Here is a 21,937-nt window from a genome sequence, read left to right on the forward strand (position 1 = left end):
AAAACACATTCCTTTAACATGGCCTTTTTGTAACTTCAATTTAACTTAATACTGATACTCTGCATGTTCAATTCATCATAATAACTATTCATAGTGGCTCCAAAATCCGTACTGACCCCTACTCTCTCTTCTTTTTGTTTTCCGGTTTTCCTGCGCCACCACCACCTACTCAAAGCATAATGATGCACTAACATTGATGGACTGCAAGCCAGAAGTCTACGTGACCATCATCATCAGGTCCTTCCATGAAAACCCCAAATACAAAGAGGTCTGTTTGACTTATGTTAGGTAGATTGCCCAGAGGGGACTGGGCGGTCTCGTGGTCTGGAACCCCTGCAGATTTTATTTTTTCTCCAGCCTTTGGAGTTTTTTTTGTTTTTCTGTCCACCCTGGCCATCGGACCTTACTTATTCTATGTTAATTAATGTTGACTTATGTTTATTTTTTATTGTGTTTTCTATTTTTCTATTCTTCATTTTGTAAATCACTTTGAGCTACATTTTGTGTATGAAAATGTGCTATATACATAAATGTTGTTGTTGTTCAACAATGGTACATTTTAATCTATTCTGCTCCTTTATACATCACTGGCCACTGAAACTTATAGACCTACATAGAGAAAGAAAAACTTACAATATCAGCATCTTTTTTTCTTCGTTTTTTGCGTTCCAGTTTCTGCACCTGAAAGGAGTTAAAAGGATATTGCAAGCTTACACATTAAAATTTCCTAAAATTCATTTATTTAAAGCTTTTCCAAATTTATTTCTAGCATTTAGGATTGTATACAATATGGAAATGTGTTTAAATTAAATTGTCTACCTATATGGATTATTGAAAACAATACTTTAGAGCCAAAAGAATGATATACTGGCCCTGAATGTTTTTAAAGTCAGAAATGACAATGTATTTAGAAGATATTAAATAAGCTTCTGGAGGCAGATGTGAAAGGCACTGTTCTGCTTTCAAAAATAAATAAGAAGCCATAGAACTGATAAAAGGTTCAAACTGTGATTAAACACTTGAAATAATTAAAATGCATGTAGAAATAAACAATCTGCTGATATTCAAATTAATCTTTGGTATAGCACCTTTCATGGCAGACACCAGCATGAAGTGCTCACACCTAAACTAATGCTTCCCGAAACGCCAGTTCTCACATTTGAAAAACATGTAGGAAATAAAATGGTCAGGATGATTCTGAGTGAAAACTTGGGATATTGATCATCAAGCTTTAGGGATTCAGACCAAGTAGATTAGTAATGGTAGGCATAAACTACAACACTTAATGGCCACATAAAATGAGGCAATATTTTACCACAAATGATCATAATTGACTTGCTGTTTTAAAAAAAAAAATCTCTAGAAAAATGATAAAGTGTGGAGCTTAAATGTAACTAAAAAGACTTCAAACTTTTCAGCACACTTATAAAATTTACAATCATGTGTTTTAAAGGCCTGGCTCTTATGATACAACAGTTTTGCCCTATTATTATTATCTTCTTTTCAGATTATTAATTGTTTTCTGACTGAATGAGTTTTTTTGCATGTTGCTACATGACAATCCAGACATCAGGCATTCGATTATATTTCAAGATGTTCACTTGATAATTACTTTATTGAAACAATTATAATTTTTAATTTTATTTTAATGCCTATGCTGCCTGTCTTTACCTACAAATAATCAATGACCTTTTTGTTTGGATTTGTTGCGAATTTCAGTGCCTCTCAAAATGGGATAAACACTTAATTTATGAGTTAACGCATTAAAACCCATTCAAAACTCGACAAACCTTACCTTTCCAGCAGTGCTGTCCAAAGTTTTATATTCTGTCATGAACTCATCCAGAAACACCTTAAATGTGTTCACCCAGACCCTCACCGGTGACTCACTCCAGTCCCTCTGCTCCTGCCGCATTGTCTTTTCCAATATATGTTCAAAAAGAGCATATAGATCCTTGTATCTGACTGTTTTTCCATCATCCATCTGATTAAAAACAAAGTTTTCATATTCATTATTGCTAACACTTAGAATTATTAACTTTTTAGTGGCTTCTAGCAGATCCTGATCTTGTCTGCTTTTCTTTCGATTAATAATATGTTCCCAGAGGGAACTTTAACAAGCTTTTAATAGCCACATTTTTATAAAGTATTTAGGATAAACCATAAAACTTGTCTTTAGTATTTATTGATTTAATTGGTATATTTTGTTTTATTTCATTTTTTTGTTTCCAATTTAAATTGTATGCAATATTCTAACGCAAGAAGAGAGTTAATTGGGAGGAATGTGGGAAGGAGTGGACATTATAATCAGCAGATGGTTGGCTGACTATAAGAAATTGAATTATTTCAGAACTGCGTGATCTACTTTATCTTAATTAAAGGCTTACCTGAAAACAGATTTCCAGACCAAGCCCCAAAAACCTTTCAACTGAACTCACAATATTTAAAAGATTTGGCAAACATGTGATAAGTACTTACCGCAAGTGCTGTTGAATAGGAGTTGAAGATATTGTGCCGAAATTCTCTCAGTGCTTTTTTAAAGACAACGTCCACCAGGGTATCTTTTTTTCCATCCTCAGTGTCGAGGCCATCAATCTGCCACAAATGGAGTAATTTATTTCACAATTCACAGGCTAAGTAGAAAATATCTGTCGGTAGGCTCTCATTTTACCTCAGACTCAGGCATATGAAGACCAGAATTATTCATGGACTCTAAGTGATTTTGTGTAGTTACATTATTTACATTTGCAGTTTTATATGCAGGCACAGGACAAAATCTTTGTGTACCTCTACAATACACATTAGGCAAGTGATCCACTTTAAACAAAATGAGTATAATATTTATGAGTTAAAACACTACAACAAATGCCTAGCACTATTCTAACACAATAATGTGAGACTGATGAAAATGCACACATCACAGTGGAGTGCTAGCAGTGCTCACTCACCTTCTTTTGCAGAAACTCATTCATGGACTTGTAGTCACTTGCACTTGTTAAAATCTGCAGACAGTCATTCTGCCATTGGGTGGTGTCAATAGTCACGTTACTGATCTTCACACTTTTTCGCCTCCTCACTTTAGGTGAGGGTTCTTTATTTTCCTTGAACTCCTTTCCTCTTTCTGCTCCAAGGTTGGGACTATGAGGTGGTGTCACACGGTGCTGATTTACCTCCTGACCTACTGGGGATATAATGGCAGTCACCATTAAAAACTAATAAAAAATAATTATAATAAGAAGCCTGCCATGTTTACTTGTCTACTAGCGTCACCTCTGGGTTTTCAGAGGTCTTAAAAATATGGAAAAGAATGGAGGATTAAAATTAAAAATAAACTTTTAAATAAAGGAGTCTTTCATAGTAAACTGTTTACTAAATTCACCAAAAAATTGAAAATGTGTAGGAGGCCAGAGAGAGGTGACACGGAAGTTGAGCTGCTGTATTTTATTTCAGCCCTGCTGCCTCACAACTCAACAGGATCAGTGAGAGTGGAATATGTACACTGAGCAATCTTAGAAATACTGGTTCTTTAAATGGCATTTTATAGTTATTTACTGGGTTGTGTGGTTTCTTGTAGAACCTTTACTTAACAAAGCACCATTTCATTCTATGAAAAGTTATTTGCATATGAAGTTGGTTCCTTGTATTTTTGGAAACTTCCATATATATATATATATATATATATATATATATATATAGAGGAAAAAAGTTGAAATCTTTGGGAAACCTGGACTCATGGATTCATTTTAAAATCAGGACCCATTGGTATTTCACAAATATGTTACCATCTATTCATGAATATTGTGTGAAGCCAGCTATGGATCTAAATAAATAAAAGTTATGTCATGAACCTTCAACTGGATGTGTCTTTTGGAAACCAAAAATGACTCCCCAATGGCATTGCTATGAAGAACCACTCTGGCACCTTTATTATTAAGAGTGCACCTATGCCTGTAAAGAGTTTTTCTTGGTAGTAATATTTTTCTTCCACATACCCAAAATATGCGGATTGTGTTAATTAATTATTTTTAAAAAATAGTCACATTAGTTTGAGAGTGCATATATGTGTGCTCTGTGATGAAGTGAGACTACATCCACAATTCGTAATCACAAATGTTTCTGGGTGTACTTCTTCTCCTCCAGTTTCCCTGAAATGAAATGAGAGAGCTCAAAAATGCTTCTGCTAGTAAAAAGTTAATGTGATAAAGAAAGCAATCTGTCATTAGATTTTTTTTTTACCCGATTATTCAATTTTATCATTGAGTATAAACCCTCAATACTCATTAGGATTCACGGGAATAGCGCTCTAAAAAAGATAGGAAACAACAGCAATATAAAAAGTATAGATGACTAGGGATTTTGAATGACTGATGGCACATGTTTTACACAAATCAACTAATTTACATGGATCAGCATTTCCTTGACAGAGCACTCCGTACGACAAAATTGTTTTACCCAAAAAAAGATTAAACTTTTGTACAGAATTCCCAAAGGAATGTTCTCATCCTAAAATTTCTAATGTGTGTCATGTTTCTTAATTTTAACTTTACTGTTGTGTTATTTTATAATTTGACGAGTTTTCTGAAACTTCCTTTGTTGTTACTGTTTAACTTTGATGAACAACAATCATGTTGTGATAATTGTTTGTATATTGTCCTTAAAGAAAAAGTTGTCAGAAAGAAGCATTAAGTTGTTCTATGTATGCCTGTTCTACTTGGAGAATACCAGATCAGAACCAGAATAAACTAAAAACTATGGACCACAATATAAAAGTTATAAATATGAAAAGACAAAAGAAAACTTTGGCCTAGATCAAGGGCTGCAAGAAGAAGCTGAGTTTTAGAAATTTCAAAGACATACTATAAGTTGTGCTGAAGCACAATTAGTCAAAGATAGGCCTAAAAATAAAAGGCAACTTGGCTACTATACTATGACACTGCAACAACCCAAGAAGTGCGTCAAAGAAGCACTAAAACAGCATAAATTCAGGTTAATATAGAAACTGAGAGTCTCTGTCTTATACTCAAAAACCAATCGGCTTACTAAGCCAAATAGCCACCTGGTAGTGTTGGCATAATAGATGCCTAGGGTCCTGGAAAGATGAGCTGCTATCTATTCAGGTTGTATTGGTCTTATTTTGCCATGCTCATTAATTTGCTTTGGTCTCGGGCACATTTGGGGACCTTTAGCTAGAGAACGTTACTCTATAATGTAAAAAAAAAAGTGTAAACCTGCTTATCAGTTTATTTTTGCTTTGTAACAGGTTAGTAGGTGGAAATATGTGGGCTATAGTCAGGATTCAGGACACTCTGGTTAGGTCGCCGTAATATAACGTATATGAAAGTGAGAATAAGGTCACCCAAGGACCCCTCCAATAGTAAAATATATTCTTTTGAGTTTAATACTTACATCAACAAATAAGTAACCTGGGTCATTTGTAACACTGTGAACCGTTTTAACAGTTTTTTGAAAACTATACCCACTAAATGACGGCAATATAAACAAACACTGGCTAACTGTCACATTTCAATAACTCTGCTTACTTATTTCCCATTCATTATTAAGGGATAATGACCTCCAACTGAGGGTGGTTTAAAAAACAAGGTCTTAAGACACAACTGTCCACAAAGCACACTGGGAGCCACTCTGACTCCACACTGCTCCAGCTCTGCTGATCCAATCAACAGTCAGCACTGTGTACTTCTGTTACACTATTGGTTTGTATCTAACCTGGAGGCTAATTGTAGACCTAAGCTTTTTCATAACACATTAATTTTTTTTTTCTTGCTAGCTTTGTACTTTTTGACCTTTGAGCTATTTCATATGTGTATTGATTTTTGTAAGTTGGCTTGGCTAAACAAATCAAATAAAAATATATTATTATAGTGCATTACAAATAATGATACACCAAACTATTAAAACCAGACTCCTAACAATATAATAAAATCACAATAATGCAATTGAAATTGATCATATAAAGTACTTTGTTTCAAAAGCCATCAACAAATACTGAAAACTTATAAAATATCTTCTTTTTCTAAGATGAAAAACCAACAGAGGTTATAGGAAAATGAAATAAAATACCATCATATATCATGAGACCATCTGTCTCATCATGATCTTCCAAGAATTCTTGCTTGTCGGGTTGAGTGATCACTTTGTCTCGGAGTAGCTTCTTATTGCCTTGCTTTGGTTTTCCCCAGAAGCGCATCTTTGCTTTCATTCTGTAGGCACAAAATAAAAACATTCACTCAGATCACTGGTTTACAGAAGAGCAAACCACTGGTGTCAAAAATAAAACCATACAGTATTAGTGTCAATGGGTGCTCCTCACAATATGACTGGGCAAACAAATCCACTTTATTTTTGTGGACAACAGAAGCAAAGCTTTCACATCATACTTGGAACAAGCATCTTTTAACAACTTATGGTGCATAGTTAACTTAAAAGTTTCTCCTAGTGAAAGTGCGCATAGGGGACAGTTTAAGTGCTTGGATAATTGTAATCTTCCCCTGGAAAGCTAGCGGATGCTGTCGACTAATACTTTTTCTCTTCTTCTTGCCTCAGACAATTGACAACCATGAAACCTCTGATGTCACTTCTGGTTTCCAACTGCCTGGACCCGCCTCTTCCAACCAAGAACCTTTATCACTGGAAGCAACGCCATCTTAGGCAGTCTATCTTGGAGACTCATACTGTCATGATGTTTCTCTTTCATTTCAATGCGCTACAACTCGCATTGAATATATGGGGTTGGCCCTTGTGGTGCCCCAAAGATTTATTATCTTCTTTTGTCTCTTGATTACTATCTTCTTACATAATACGCTACAGTGGCTGTCTGTTTGTCTGTCCAGGATTTTAAGTCACCTGTAGCTCACAAACCATTTGATCTATTGACCTGAAATTTGGTACACATATACTAAGTGACGTCTACTATCCGCTTTCAGGGTGATGATTTTTAGTACTCTTTTTATTTTACTTTATTGTAGAATAAACTCTTGGCAATGGGCAGCAGGATGGCCGTGCAGCGCATGCGTACGAGTGCCATTCTCATTCCTACCACCTTCGCCGTCACTTCCTCTACCTCTTCATATCTTAAATCATTCTTGAGGCAGATTGAAGAAGTGAAAAATGAAGAAAAACGTACAAAGTAATTGCAATACAAACACTGACCGGAAGAAGAGAAGAAACGGGCCACTAGGGTGGAAAAAAAAAGAGCTGCTCACTAAGAAGCACGCGCATGAAACTCTGAGCAAACAAACGCTAAACGTACAGAGCAAGAGTATGAAAACTATGAATGCTCAAGTCAAGTGTATTCACTGCACGTTATCGTGCAGTCCACCGTTACTGGTATATATACACTCACCTAAAGGATTATTAGGAACACCTGTTCAATTTCTCATAAATGCAATTATCTAATCAACCAATCACATGGCAGTTGCTTCAATGCATTTAGGGGTGTGGTCCTGGTCAAGACAATCTCCTGAACTCCAAACTGAATGTCAGAATGGAAAAGAAAGGTGATTTAAGCAGTTTTGAGTGTGGCATGGTTGTTGGTGTCAGACGGGCCAGTCTGAGTATTTCACAATCTGCTCAGTTACTGGGATTTTCACGCACAACCATTTCTAGGGTTTACAAAGAATGGTGTGAAAAGGGAAAAACATCCAGTATGCAGCAGTCCTGTGGGCGAAAATGCCTTGTTGATGCTAGAGGTCAGAGGAGAATGGGCCGACTGATTCAAGCTGATAGAAGAGCAACTTTGACTGAAATAACCACTCGTTACAACCGAGGTATTCAGCAAAGCATTTGTGAAGCCACAACACGCACAACCTTGAGGCGGATGGGCTACAACAGCAGAAGACCCCACCGGGTACCACTCATCTCCACTACAAATAGGAAAAAGAGGCTCCAATTTGCACGAGCTCACCAAAATTGGACAGTTGAAGACTGGAAAAATGTTGCCTGGTCTGATGAGTCTCGATTTCTGTTGAGACATTCAAATGGTAGAGTCAATATTTGGCGTAAACATAATGAGAACATGGATCCATCATGCCTTGTTACCACTGTGCAGGCTGGTGGTGGTGGTGTAATGGTGTGGGGGATGTTTTCTTGGCACACTTTAGGCCCCTTAGTGCCAATTGGGCATCGTTTAAATGCCACGGGCTACCTGAGCATTGTTTCTGACCATGTCCATCCCTTCATGACCACCATGTATCCATCCTCTGATGGCTACTTCCAGCAGGATAATGCACCATGTCACAAAGCTCGAATCATTTCAAATTGGTTTCTTGAACATGACAATGAGTTCACTGTACTAAAATGGCCCCCACAGTCACCAGATCTCAACCCAATAGAGCATCTTTGGGATGTGACGAAACAGGAGCTTCGTGCCCTGGATGTGCATCCCACAAATCTCCATCAACTGCAAGATGCTATCCTATCAATATGGGCCAACATTTCTAAAGAATGCTTTCAGCACCTTGTTGAATCAATGCCACGTAGAATTAAGGTAGTTCTGAAGGCGAAAGGGGGTCAAACACCGTATTAGTATGGTGTTCCTAATAATCCTTTAGGTGATTGTATATATAAAACTATTGGCCAAGCCCAGAGGAATCCTGCATGTCAAACATTATTATTCATAAGTTGACCACCTCTGGGCATGGCAACATATCCATGAGGGGTAACAAATTATAATTTAATAAGAAGTTTTAAAGTCTTAATAATTTAACTATTTAAAACAAAACAAAGTTCTGAAAGAAATCTGGCAGCTCAAATGCTTTTACCTGCTGTCAGTGTGGGCATTCTTTCTTATACTGTCCATCTTCACAAGATCCCCAGAGGACAATGCCTTGTGCATTTTCTTTGTGTCTTCAGCCAATGATGTTGACTGTAATATGTCAAAGATCAAAGTAGAGATGCAGTTACAAACGTAAAGCAGCTCACTACACAAGCTAAACATAGTTTTGAACTCTACAATGGGCTTATTTAACCACATTTTATGATACATTATTACTGCAGCTCCAGGGCAGAAAGACTATATCATCCCTTTTCTCAAAAATACAAATCCACAGTATTTATACCAGACCCAGAACTCCGTTTCAGGCTCAAGTGTTTGATGGGAAGAATCATCACATCAAAGAGCTCACTTCTAGCTAAATCTCCGTCTCTGGCAAATGTGCCATCATGGTGGAATTTTATTTAGTTAAAAAAACAAACATATGATCTCAGGCAAACCCTTTCAGCCATTTCTTTCATGCTAAGCAATTTCTTAATCAGAGTATAATTTCTTCTGCACTTTTTCACTGAAGTCCTTGATGTGGTTTTGAACACTTTTAGATTTAAAATGCCTTATGTTTGTAAAACATGACGTGTTTGTATAAAACTCAAAACCACTGAAGGTCTGCAAGCGGAAATTAATTACTCTCTGTAATGTTTTATGCTTCTTACTATCTATGTTGCAGCAACTTAGAGACTTTTATCAAATAATGAATCTACTAAAAGAAGCAGATAGAGAGATAAATTACATACTTGTATACCCAAAAAACTGACATTATTAGCTAGATATATTACATATCCCAAGGTCACACAATGTTCCAGCTAAATAAACTGATTGTTAGATTTTACACGGTATGTGACCATGTCTGCATGTTTGACATCAAATTTTAATTACAGTATATCCTATATGTATTTTTTTTTTAGTTGAAAAACTCTACTTACCTTTGTTAAAGCTATCTTTACCATAAATTATCTTTAAATGATGAAAAAGGATCTTTACTCACAAAAATGTTAATCTCTGTTTTAAGCAAAATTAAAGAAGCAAAAAACTCATACATTACATTATATATAGCTGTCTAGTTATGCAATTCTAAATTTTCAGATGCACTTAAAGTACAAAATTACATTTACTCTAACAAAAAAATCTAAATGAAATTCATATTGTAGACATAAATACAACACATAGTTTGCATATAATCTTACATAAAAAGTAGGCTTTGTACAAATAATTTAAATATACTACATGAAAAACACAACATAAAACATTTCTTAACAATAAAAAGAAAGAAAACAAGGTAGATATTAAAACAAAGGTGAACATAACCCAGAAAACCCAAGGCACAGGGTGACAATGAATGTGCAAAGCATTATTTGGTGATGTAGAAAGAAGGTAAAATGAGTCCCATGGGACAGAGTTACAAGCTACAGCATGCAATGATTGTTTGTTAACCAGGCTAGTCAAATTATAAGAGAGGGAGAGTGAGTGTGGCACGCTTGGCGTACTTCTGTGATGAATGATGCTCAGGATTTCATAATTCAGGTGATTGATCCAAGCAGAGTGAAGGTGCACTCAAAAGAATCAGCAACATAGTTGCACGTCCAGTGAAAGCCTAAAATATGGACTAACATTAATTTGTGGGAAACCCTTTTGAACACAGCCTGGATTTTGATTCACAACATGATTTAATACGAGTACAGTAATAAAGCATATCATATGAAGAAATAACCTCAGCAGTAAGTGGGCAATTTTGGATGATTTAGAGGGATACTCCACCCAAAAAGTAAATTTTTTAAATATATTTCCTACCTCATGTAATTTGTAGTGATGGTCTAAGAAAAATGTCATGTTTGCATTCAGAACAGAAATAAAAGTTTCTGATTGGATAGACATCTATGGTGACCAACACTTGAGAACAGGAAACAATATAAACAACATGCACAAAAAAACTTCAGGTTACTTGTGTTGCATTATGCACATGTCAGTTCATCCATTTGTATGCTCACAATCTCACAAACACATGTATTTTAACTAAAATACTGTTAAATAAAACACCTTTTGGAAAATCCTATTGTAAATAAAAATGGAACACTTTCAGATAGAAACGGCCATCTGAATTACAGGCCAGCCTCCCATACTTACATTTATATTTATACGCACACCTTAAGTACCCAGGAATTATTTAGTAGCAGTCAGTGAGGCTGCACGGGTGAGTAGATCTTCAGATATGCACAAGTACGACACATATTCTCTTCCTGATAATGTTTACACTTATTTTTCTTTCAACTTTTTAGCTGTACTCGTTATCAATATTCAATGAACAGCAATGTTAGCCAATGAAAATGCTGTTACTGGGTCCCTGTCCAAAGAATGAGGCAGAGAGAACCAGGTCTACAATTCAAATGCTCACTCGCATTTGTGTGTTCCATTTTCATTCAAAAGACCATTTTCAGAAAATAGTTCATCCAACAACATTATTGTAAAAATGTAAGTGTTTGGGACATTGTGAGCATATAAACTGAAGTCTGGATGTGTGGTTTATGCAGCATGCGTAACATAAAAATTTTTCAGGGATGTTTTAAATATTGTTTCCTGTTGTCCAGTGTTAGCCACAAGAAGGGCCGGCACCACCATTAAGGTAAATTAGGCATTTGCTTAGGGTGCAAATCATAAAGGGGGGAAAAGCCCAGCCGCATGAGTTAGCTACCGAATAGTTGGTTGACACACTATTGGTCTAGGGCACAAAATAACTCAGCACTGGCAGTGGCGACAAGAGATGCCTATTCTATCAGAAACTTTGGAACTCAGCCATCACAACAAACTACATAGGGTAAGTATAACATAAAAAAAAAATATTTTTTGTGTGGATAATTGATAATTCCTTTAACATCTGTAATGTAATATAACTGAAAATAACACACGCAAATCCACTTAATATAATTCAGGTTTACAGAGACCAGAGGTCAACACGACAACATCAGGCAAATGCAGGAATCAACCTTAAATAGAGTTCCTGTCCACTGCAGTGCCCTCTGTTGTTCAAACTCACAAGGGGCCAATTTAGAATCGCCAATTAACCTAAAACACACATTTCTGACGATATGAGATGTTCCCTGAGAAAGTCCCACATGGACAGGTAATGCTGCAGAAATGGCAACGCTCTGGGTAGTTCAAATTCAAGACACTGGGTCTGGAGGCAGTCACACTATTAAGATCCTTCAATTAAGAAGGAAACAAAAACAAAACATATCACACCACAAAGCCTTTTTCTTTCAAGTAATCCTTAACATTAAATCTTAACTTAATGTTGTAACAGAATAAAAATAACCAGTAACGATGATGTACTATCAAGTACTTTAATTTAAAAGCTCACTGCATATATACATGTATATGTGTGTGACTTTCAATATAGACATCCAGCTCAGAAAGTGGTGTTTGTCTAGCACTTCTGGCGGTACAGAAAGCCATCTTTGCTCACCACAAATTAAATAAAATCCTGCATTATGCTGGCCTGGCACAGAGCACAAAGATGGACTCAGCAGTGAGCCTCTGGCAGCCTCCGTCTCAGGGATACAAGCCAGACAGCACTGATGCAAGATATCTGGAGGTGGATAAATATCAGCTGTATGATCATGAAAAGATTGTTTTTTCCAGACATACTGCATAAAAATTAATCAAAACTGTACGTCATCACATAGCCCAATTTTGAATTTATGGCAAACACTTCTGCTATTTTTGGACGAAGAGGTGTTTATTTGCGTAACATTCCAGCTGTGTTCAAAAGAATAATTTTCCCATTTTTTAGTTAAAAGAAAAAAAGTGATTTTATAACTAGAGTCACAAAGCAGTAGTAAGGGGTCAGTTTTGCATCTCTAACCATTGCCACTAAAGGATTTAGCAGAAAGAAATGCTCCCAATGGTCAGGCGCTCACCCAGAAATGGCCTACTTGATTGGTTTGTACATTAAGATTACCATTTCAGAGTCACTGTGACAAGCCTGCCCGTCACTAACCACAGGCTCCATTTCAGGGTGGGGCAGGCAGGGGGATAGAGGGGATGTGATGGGGTTGTCATCGTACTCATCATCCTCCAACTCCCCATCCCCTGCAGGGTTTGTACCTCGGCTCAGGAAATCAGAGCGTGTCCGCGCCATGCGGGCTTTCTTTTTTTGGGCTGGTCTCCCAACCTAATTGACCAAATAACACAAGAAGTTGAAAAGGCATTTACTAAACGTATGCCCTGCCTAACACCACTGAAGTCTGCATTACCCTCAAGCATGATTTCTATAAAAAAGATGTGCATATCAGAATAAGAGCAGTGCAAATGTAAAAATTAATGAACATCAAAACATAATAATGCACTTTTATACTCTACCACACAGAACAACAAATGTTTAAAAAGAACCTGATTTGTTCTTTGAATCCTTAACATTAGAATCTGCTTTTCATCTATCTTTTGCATAACGTCTCCATTCTGTCTCTTTGGTCAGTTTGAATATTCAGTTACATTTAAAAGTTCCAAGTACTTTTCTACATGCCCCCTTCATTTTTAAAGAAACTGACATATTGCCATACCTCCAAAGGCATCTTTGCATGCTTTGCATTAAAAAATGGCTCTTCTTTCTGAATGGCAGAGGACCTCTCTTGGTTGGCTGATTCCTTCTCAACTCTAAAAAGAGAAATTTGTCACTGTAGTTTACTACATAATACATCCATTCAAAACCCTAATTACAACTGTGACTAAATAATATTAATGTGTTGATATTAGCGTGTATCCTGCACCCAGTGCTGATGGGACAGGCATGTCAGCCCACTGACCTGGAAGAGTGGGTTACTGAACAATTATACAGTAGTGTGTCGTGGGTCAATACTGGCAGCACTGAGTACAAGGCAGAGACCAACTGACCCATTGTTAGGCAATACACATATTCCAATTAGCATAGTCACATTACTAATTTTGGTTAGATTTTGTTCCAAGTCATCAGTCTAGGGGTTATTTTTTCCAACATGCACTGTGAATGTTTGAATGATGTATTCAATATGCGCAAAAATAATTTGTACATGATTAGATAAAACAAAGTGAGCTTGTTCATTATTATAACTTAGATACCTAAATGAAGTTACAATGCCCTCCATAATGCTTGGGTCAAAGTCACATTTCCCTGGATTTACCCCTCTGCTCCACAATTAGAAATCAAACAATCCAGACATTGTGATTAAAGTTAACATTGCAGACTATAATTTAAGGGGATTTGCATACATTTTGGTCACACCATGTGGAAATGACAACAGTTTTTCTACATGGTCACACACTTCTTGCCATTGTAAACACCTACATTCGCCCCAGGCCAGTTTACAGTTGCCAATCAACTTACCATTGATGCGTGTTTTACGTGTAGAGAACCCAGACAAAAAACCCAGACAGCCATATGGAAAATGTACACACTTGCCATAAAAGATCTCCGAGTTGGGACTCTTGAGGTAGGAGGTGTCCCATTATTTAACATGCCATTGCACTGCTCCTTATTGAACAAATCAATGTATAAAAATAAATGGCCAGGCATTATAATGAATAGAAAAAGGGAGTAAATACACAAATTACTCCGTGAAACACTCTTTGTAGCTTTATATTGAAATTCAAAGAACTTTGGATGCTTTGGAGATATAAACTTGTATAGTTCAGATTTATGAAAAATGTTGGAGTGCCAGAATTAAAGATAAATTAAGGCTAATAACTCCTAACCTGTAATTTCACCTTTATGAAAAATGCATACTCTTTGCCTGGTCCTGAAAAAGTAACACTTCCATTAATAGGTGGGCAGGGAATGGGATTTTCATAAAATAGACAAGAGGACTGGATGCCGTTCAAATTATATATACTAACAAATTGGCTGGCCAGAGTAATAATACTTCACTTACTTGGTGAATGTGGGCTTGTTGTCTTTTGGAGTGAAGAATATTGTTGTTGGTCTGTCAGCCGAGGAGCCGTCTAAACTCTGACCCAAGACTTTGGGCTGCCTTAGACGTTCACTTCTCGGCCCACCATCAGGAGCCTCCAAAGTCACCTTGGGATTCCAGCCCTCCTGTGGCAGCCTCCACGGCCCATCTCTCTTCTCTAAAAACATACTTAAAGGCCGTTCTTTTGCTGAGGGAGGGAGCACCTTTTTCTCTTTAGTTTGACCATCTTCCACTGAGATAATTTTTATCTCTACATCTGAAGGTGACAGTTCTGAAGGGGCAGATGGCCCCCAGTGTTCTTGAGAAAGAAGCAGAGACTGAGGTCTTTCTTTGTGACTACTTGCATTTGAGGACAACTGTCTATTTTGTTCAATCTTTTGCAGGGCTTCTCCTCTCTGCTTCTCAAACATGTCTCTTTCATGTTGCTCAAAGAACTTTCGCTGCTTCTCTAAAATCTCTTTCTGCTGTCGAATTTGCTCCATCATTTCTTTTTCATTTTGCTGCTGTTGCTGTTTTTGCCGCTCTGCCTTGCCTACATTCATCTTCTCCAGTTTCTCAATGATGGCGGCATTGACTCGGTCATCAGCATTTTTATTGACTGAATCCACTGCTAATGTTGTTGAAATTTCAGTTTGAACCTCACTGTGCTTTACTTGAGGCTTCTGTACCTGGGTTTCCTCACCCAGTGGCACTTCCTTCTGCATGCTAATAACAACCACAACTGGTTTATGAATGGGCACCTTCTGTCCTTTGGGCCCGCTATCTCGTTCAAAACTTGTCTTAGAGGAATCATTACTTTCCTTATTGGCAGATACACCTTCACGAAATGGAATATAAAATGGAGGAAGATTGTTTTCTGTTTTTGACTTTAAGAGTAACCCTTGAGATTTTCCTTGAGGGCTGGAGGAAGGACCAGTTGAACTCATCATTTCAGATTCAGCTGGGTGTACGTGAGGCGATTCTGTGCTGCCAGATGAAAGGTCTTGCTGTTCAATAAATTTATGATGGCAATCGGACTCCTCCAACTCTGGAGAAGTGGATTTAACTTTCTGAAACTCATCAGCTCCTAGCAATTCAAAACTACCCCGTGAGCTCTCACTATCTGGAGTACCTTGGGGTGACAGTAAATTTTCAGAAACCAGTTCTGTAGACCACCTTATTTCCTCTGATGGAGAGATCCCACCTGTAGACCTGACCTTTAGTAATTCCAGGCTAAATTTGGCTTGCTCCAATTCCCGCATACGCCGACTCTCTCTTTTGGCCCTTACAACCTTCTTCTGGTCCATATCATCAAAGGACTTTGGTCTTTCTATTGCCCCACCTCCTTGAATACCAAGCCAATCATACTGATTATCTGTAGTTCTGTCTGCAGTGGTAGAGTCTGCATATTCACTTTGATAATAGTCCATATTCTCATTTCTCCTCTCAATAACAGTTTCTGGTTCCTTAACCCTGGCATTTATATCTTTAGGTGTACATCCAAAAGCTGATGGAATGTCGCCCTTGTAAAGGTCCTGTGCAGTCAATGAATTTGCTTCCTTAATCTTTAGTTGTATTTGTTGCTGCTTCTGGTTTTTCAATTCAATTAACCTAAATAGAAATGACAAAGTAGGCTGTAAACAATGTGTAGATAAAATGCCTAACAGACTGATGACTGAAAAGCTGGGAAGACACACAAGTTGCACAGTGAACTGGCAAACTGTAAGACTTATTATCAAATAAAAAAGAACAATATGATAGTGATATTGTTCAAGCATGTTTCAGTTTCCCATTTTAATCACTAATACAATTTCAACCGCTGCATATCTTTGCCACGGCTTTAGCTACTCTGGTAGAAACTGCCCTGGATGGGATGCACGGCTGTGTTAAGGCTGACAAAAAATGCACAAACACAGAGCAATTTGGAGGCATCGGCTGTTGTAAAAAAGTGGACTGAAATGGGGCCTCGTTCAGATAGAACAACCTTCCTAAAATAGGTCAGAGCCTTACAATTTGGTTTGCTTAGTTCATGATGGAAAGAGACGAGGCAGATACAGCACTAGTTTAAAAACGAATTTCAAATGTAAAAAGTGTCCGCTTTGGAATACCTAGTGATCATACTCAAAAATCTAAACACCTTGGGTGTTACCATCCATTTAAAACTCTTCAAAAAGATTCAGTGCTGTCTTCTAATCGATTTCTAACTCATTTTTAGACAAACTTGCCAATACTGATAAAATGGGGGAAAACAAATTGGACATGAGCGCCAGTACGCTTTGCACCCAAGGAACTAAGTTACCCGAACTATTCTATAACATTTCTGCAATTATTTACTACTCTGGTGCTGATCTTTCTGATCATAAAATAGGTCACTGCGATAGCAATTGACAAGAAGAATTCATAATTAATTGCAGAATTATGGTATTTGTGGGTTCCTCTAGAGTGACTCTTTCTCTTGCATGATTTGGCCCAAAAACTAATCAGTACATTGTCATCTCATAACAGGCTTAAGTTCAGAGTTTGATATATTTTTTTTATCCAGCCACTTTAGCTCTAGACCATCCTTAAGAAACTATGACACACAGACAGACACACACACACCCATCATTGATATATCGATTTTTTCAGTATCAGGGATCCTAAAACATCGAGATCCGTTGAAAACCAGAGATCAACATTTTTTTTACAAATCTAAAGCTTTCACTCCTCTGCTACAGATGATAGGTTATGGCGGGGGAGGGTGCAAAGCAAAAAATGCAAAGAACCCCAATTTTAGTGCATTGTGTGCTCATTTTGTTTGACTCTACCAAGATAGATCTATGTTAAGATTTACCATAATGTGCACATTCTGTCTGAAGGTGGCAGTGTTGTGATAATGCAATTTCAACTTTGTTATTTTGTACGAAAGGAAATGGAAATACTGTAGTTAAATCACCAGGGTACTAATTTCACAAAAACTTGTGACACCTCGATGAGGTACCTTGTTTAGGGCGCACTCTCTTATATACCTTCTTTACTGTCAGTCCCTTCAGATACCCCAAAATATGGTATCTTACAAGAGAGACAATGATGAGATGCACCTGAAGTAACCTTAATTAAAGTGTCTACTTTCAATCTTGTGTTGAAAATTGTATAACCTCTAACAATATGAAATTACTGTTTCTAAACAATGGATAATAATTTTAAGAGGTGTAGGTATCTCATATAGGTTAAATGTTTGACTTGATGAATATATGGCTGTAATAAAGATGTATGTGACTCAGCTGATAAGCATGGGGATTTGGCTGCTGTGTATCTCATATAATACGCCCAAACTCTTCCAACTGCATTTCTGCTAATGGATCTACAGAAAAACCTAGAAGTTCTCAAGTCTATAGAGACATTTTGGGATGCTGGAAACATTCAACGCTTATAGTTAACATGAATAGCTTTACAGCCTAATAGTTCACACAGGCTAGCAAATAATGGCATGGTATATCACAGCTGTCATACTACTAGGACTTGTGGGCACCAACCATTCTTGTAGCACTATGGGTCTTTAAGAGTTAGAGGAGAAACGCACAAAACATATTTCTGTTCCCAAATACTTATAGAGATTACCCTTAATATATGGTTAGAATGTTTTGCAACTATTATGCAATTTTTGAGTGCCCTAACATAAATGAAACATAAATTAGTAGTTTCCTGAGACCACTGATTTGTTAAGGTGCATTCGACAGAACTTAGTGACTATACATGAGACAACCTATTAAATTTACAGGCATTGTAAATTACACAACAAGTTTTGTCAGGATTATTGAAGAGCTTGTTATCTACAAATTGACAGTCCTTTACTGATGGCATCTGATAAATGTCAGGAAAAAGCCTCCTGATTACCAAGTCACCTGCTTTGTATATACTGAATGAACATAGAGCTATAATTTTCAAGGCTCCATGGCCAAGCATTCATTGGCACCCACTGACATTTTAGGGTAATTTAGGGGCCGCCTATTTGTCTGTTAATGTCACTCACAAAGTTTTGTTCCAGCAAGTGACAGACTAGAGACAGGCTGGCCATGAAAATCGTAACATTTTTTCAACAGTAACACACTGATATTTTAAGTTTTAATTGATGCCTAACAAAGTAATAACAAAGAAAAAGCTGTACTATCAGTCTGCTTAAATGGCTGACCATAAAGCAAAGCAGCCATTTAACATTAAATACACTTTTGAATTGTATGCTATCATTATTATATTTTGTCTAACTTAGCCTTGAGTTCACTGTCATAACTTTTGTTTCCCCAAGTCTGTATAAACTGCTAGTGTTTCAATTCTCTTTGCAGTTTTTAAACCATGGAAAATTATACACTTGAAACATTAAGGGCCATACTCTCTCATGTTTTGTTTACTTTGACTTGAATCTTAACCTTCTCCTTCTTTTTGTTTGCAAACATTTACACACCATCATTGGAGTTCCAAACTTTATCAAATGTGCAATTTAGAAACAAAAATACAATCCAATATGCTTGCAAATGCTTTTTGGGTTTTGCACCAGACAATTATGAAATTATTACATACCTTAAGCGTGCCAGGTGTCCTCTGCAATATGCCTGCAGCAATACAATACAGAACCTCAGATGTCTGTAGGTTGTTCTGGCTTTCCAGCCACGCCAAGCAGCCTGGATGCACACAGCAGCCTCTTCCCTATGGTAGCAGTATCGGCGCCAGAATTTTTGGATAACACATGAAGCCTCCCACATGTGCTGAATCTTTTTCCTCTCCTTGTAACCCCTCCATAATGCCTGAATACATATAGCTGCCCCATGGAGAGTCTCTATATCAATCTCGGGTTCAGGGGTGGTATCCTTTACCGTGCAGTTCCGCCACCACCGCTGAAATGAGAAATAAAATAAAAATTTTACAATCTTGGAAAAAAGAATACAACATATACATTTACATACAGTATGTACAGTATATACTTTAAGATACGTGATTCATTTTCTCCCTTCACGGATTTCCACCTACATATATATATATATATATATATATATATATATATATATATATATATATATATATATATATAAACACACACACATACAGGTAAAATTCCAATACAATGGATTGCCAGGGACCTAAAAAATATTTTGCTGTAATGAGATTCTGTATTTGTCACTATAGTGCTTTCTTTAACTTACTTCCAGGCATTTGCAATCATTTCAATAGCTTCTTTTGTGTTAATTTTAATCTTCTCCTGTATACAAGTTATGCTGACGAGAATATTTCTCAGCATTTCCTTGCGATAATACCCTTTCAGGGTGCAAACAATGCCCAAATCCAATGGCTGAAGCACTGCTGTGCAACTGGGTGGGAGGAATTCAACGCAAACATTATCTAAATGTGGAAGCATGTTGTGTGCAGCAGTCATCAATCAAAAGCTGAATCATCTTTTTCTTCTTCTTCATATTGTAAGGTTTCTGAACTCTCTTGGGATCCCCCCAACTTCCTACCCAACGGGAACGTCACGTTGAAGTGCGTCCTGAAGCGTGATTGCCTCATCTGTGGAAGATTGTTTGTCCGTTGCTGGGGTAGGGCAACAGCAGGCTCGCAGCGGTGCAGTGAGGTGCCACAGAAGCAAATCCTAAAAGATCAGGGTTGCGTCTTACACCCCAAAACACACGGCTGAATCTCAGTACTTTAGCAAAACCAGCTTTATTCAGCTTGAAACAGGAACAGCACGTGTTATTTATTGTAGCGTGATCTGCCATTCTCCTATTAACAGACACAGCAGTCAGACAGGGTTGTGGCCAGGTTAGTGGCCAAGTAACCCTGTTACCTGGATTTACAATGTTCCTTGCATCACCCATTGAGACCTTTTGTTTGCTTCAGTGCTGAGCTGCAGCAGAGCTGTGAGCCTGCTGTTGCTCCGGCAACAGATAAACAGTCTTCCACAGATGCGGTGATCGCACTTCGGGACGCTCTTCGGCGTGTTGTCCAGTTGGGGGAGGTCCCAAGTGAGTTTAGAAACCTAACATTTTCTTGAATGAGTCAAGCATTAATAGGAATGTTTCTTGAATGTGCATCTCATAACTACATAAAAAAAGCTTTTTCGATGATTTCAAATGCAGCAGTTCGCATACATTTGCAACCCAAGATTTTTCTTCTTTTTTGCTCGGTCTTTCAAGGAAGTTGACAGCATCAATGGCGAAATTCTTTTTGCCACAATCGAAAGCCTGAAAAAATTTAAAGTTTTTTTTTTCTGTTATGAGCTGTTATAATTTTTTCATGTCTGCCGTTTCTATAGGAGGGTGACAATGAGTTAGATTCCGTTGATGAGCAATAAGCAAAAGATATCATTGAAAACCACAGAAAACAAAAACAGCAAAAAAAAACAGTACGAGGAAAGTTTGAAGAAAGAAATTTTTTTTTACAATTTTTGTTTTTTAGGATTCTTGTGCACAACTGAGCTGCAACCACAGAACTAACTGCTCCGTGGATGATTCATTCAGGCATATCAAGGTCTTTTGGGCACTTTCTATAGACTTGTGTCATATGGGGAAACTGTTGGTATGTAATATTGTAAGAGACGCCCCAGAAATGGAAGGATGGGGAAAGACAACTTTTCAAGGACACTGCCTCCTCCAAAACGCTAGATGGCAGCGATGTCCCGGATTCCCGGAGGGTACAATGTTACATGTACTGTAATACCACAGCCCTGCCGAATACTGTGGATGCCGCCAGGGGACAATGAAAGAGGACCAGAGGAGTTTATTTCTTCCATAGCCCGGAAGTACTCCCAAGTCATGATGACTGAAGCTCCGAAGTTCTTCCGGGCTGAAGAAAACTCAAGTCCTCCATCTGACGCAGAAGTGCTGGCAAGTCACGTGGGAGGAAGAACAGAAGCACTTCCAGGTCAATGACTAATAAAGGACTGCTGTGAACCCAGCAAGTGAGCCATAGTCGGGAGGAGGTGGCAAAACTTGCTGGGAGGTGTGGAGGAAACAGAATTGTATTTATTATTGAGAATTGTGATTTACTTTGTGTTTATTGTGGCTGAAGTGCTTGGAGCACTGAAAATGAGGAAAAAAGAATTAAAATACTTTTGAGTGCTTTTACCCTGTGTCCTGCATGTCTGTCTGCTGTGTTTAAGGGGCAACAATGCCACCTAGTGTCCACTATATATATATATATATATATATATATATATATATATATATAAACATACATACATATACACAAACATACATACATA

The 21,937-nt window shown here is 37.5% G+C and overlaps 1 protein-coding gene across 7 annotated transcripts in view; it reads right to left on the bottom strand.

Annotated features, from left to right (window-relative positions):
- myo9aa (myosin IXAa) overlaps positions 1-21,937 on the bottom strand; it is a 470,016-nt gene that overhangs the window by 43,732 nt on the left and 404,347 nt on the right. For 5 of the 7 annotated variants that reach the window (XM_039773456.1, XM_039773459.1, XM_039773458.1 and 2 more), the window contains 10 exons: positions 19,264-19,577; positions 14,689-16,317; positions 13,345-13,438; positions 12,744-12,956; positions 8,781-8,884; positions 6,082-6,221; positions 2,949-3,181; positions 2,479-2,595; positions 1,796-1,984; positions 634-681 (listed from right to left, as the gene is read on the bottom strand). In XM_039773456.1, coding sequence (XP_039629390.1) covers positions 634-681; positions 1,796-1,984; positions 2,479-2,595; positions 2,949-3,181; positions 6,082-6,221; positions 8,781-8,884; positions 12,744-12,956; positions 13,345-13,438; positions 14,689-16,317; positions 19,264-19,577 — 3,081 coding nt within the window. The remainder of the gene's footprint in view (positions 1-633; positions 682-1,795; positions 1,985-2,478; positions 2,596-2,948; positions 3,182-6,081; positions 6,222-8,780; positions 8,885-12,743; positions 12,957-13,344; positions 13,439-14,688; positions 16,318-19,263; positions 19,578-21,937) is intronic. The other 2 variants (XM_039773454.1, XM_039773460.1) reach the window with 2 other exon arrangements.

Source organism: Polypterus senegalus, chromosome 12 (assembly GCF_016835505.1).
Source record: "Polypterus senegalus isolate Bchr_013 chromosome 12, ASM1683550v1, whole genome shotgun sequence".
In the NCBI taxonomy this organism is placed as follows: Eukaryota; Metazoa; Chordata; class Cladistia; order Polypteriformes; family Polypteridae; genus Polypterus; species Polypterus senegalus.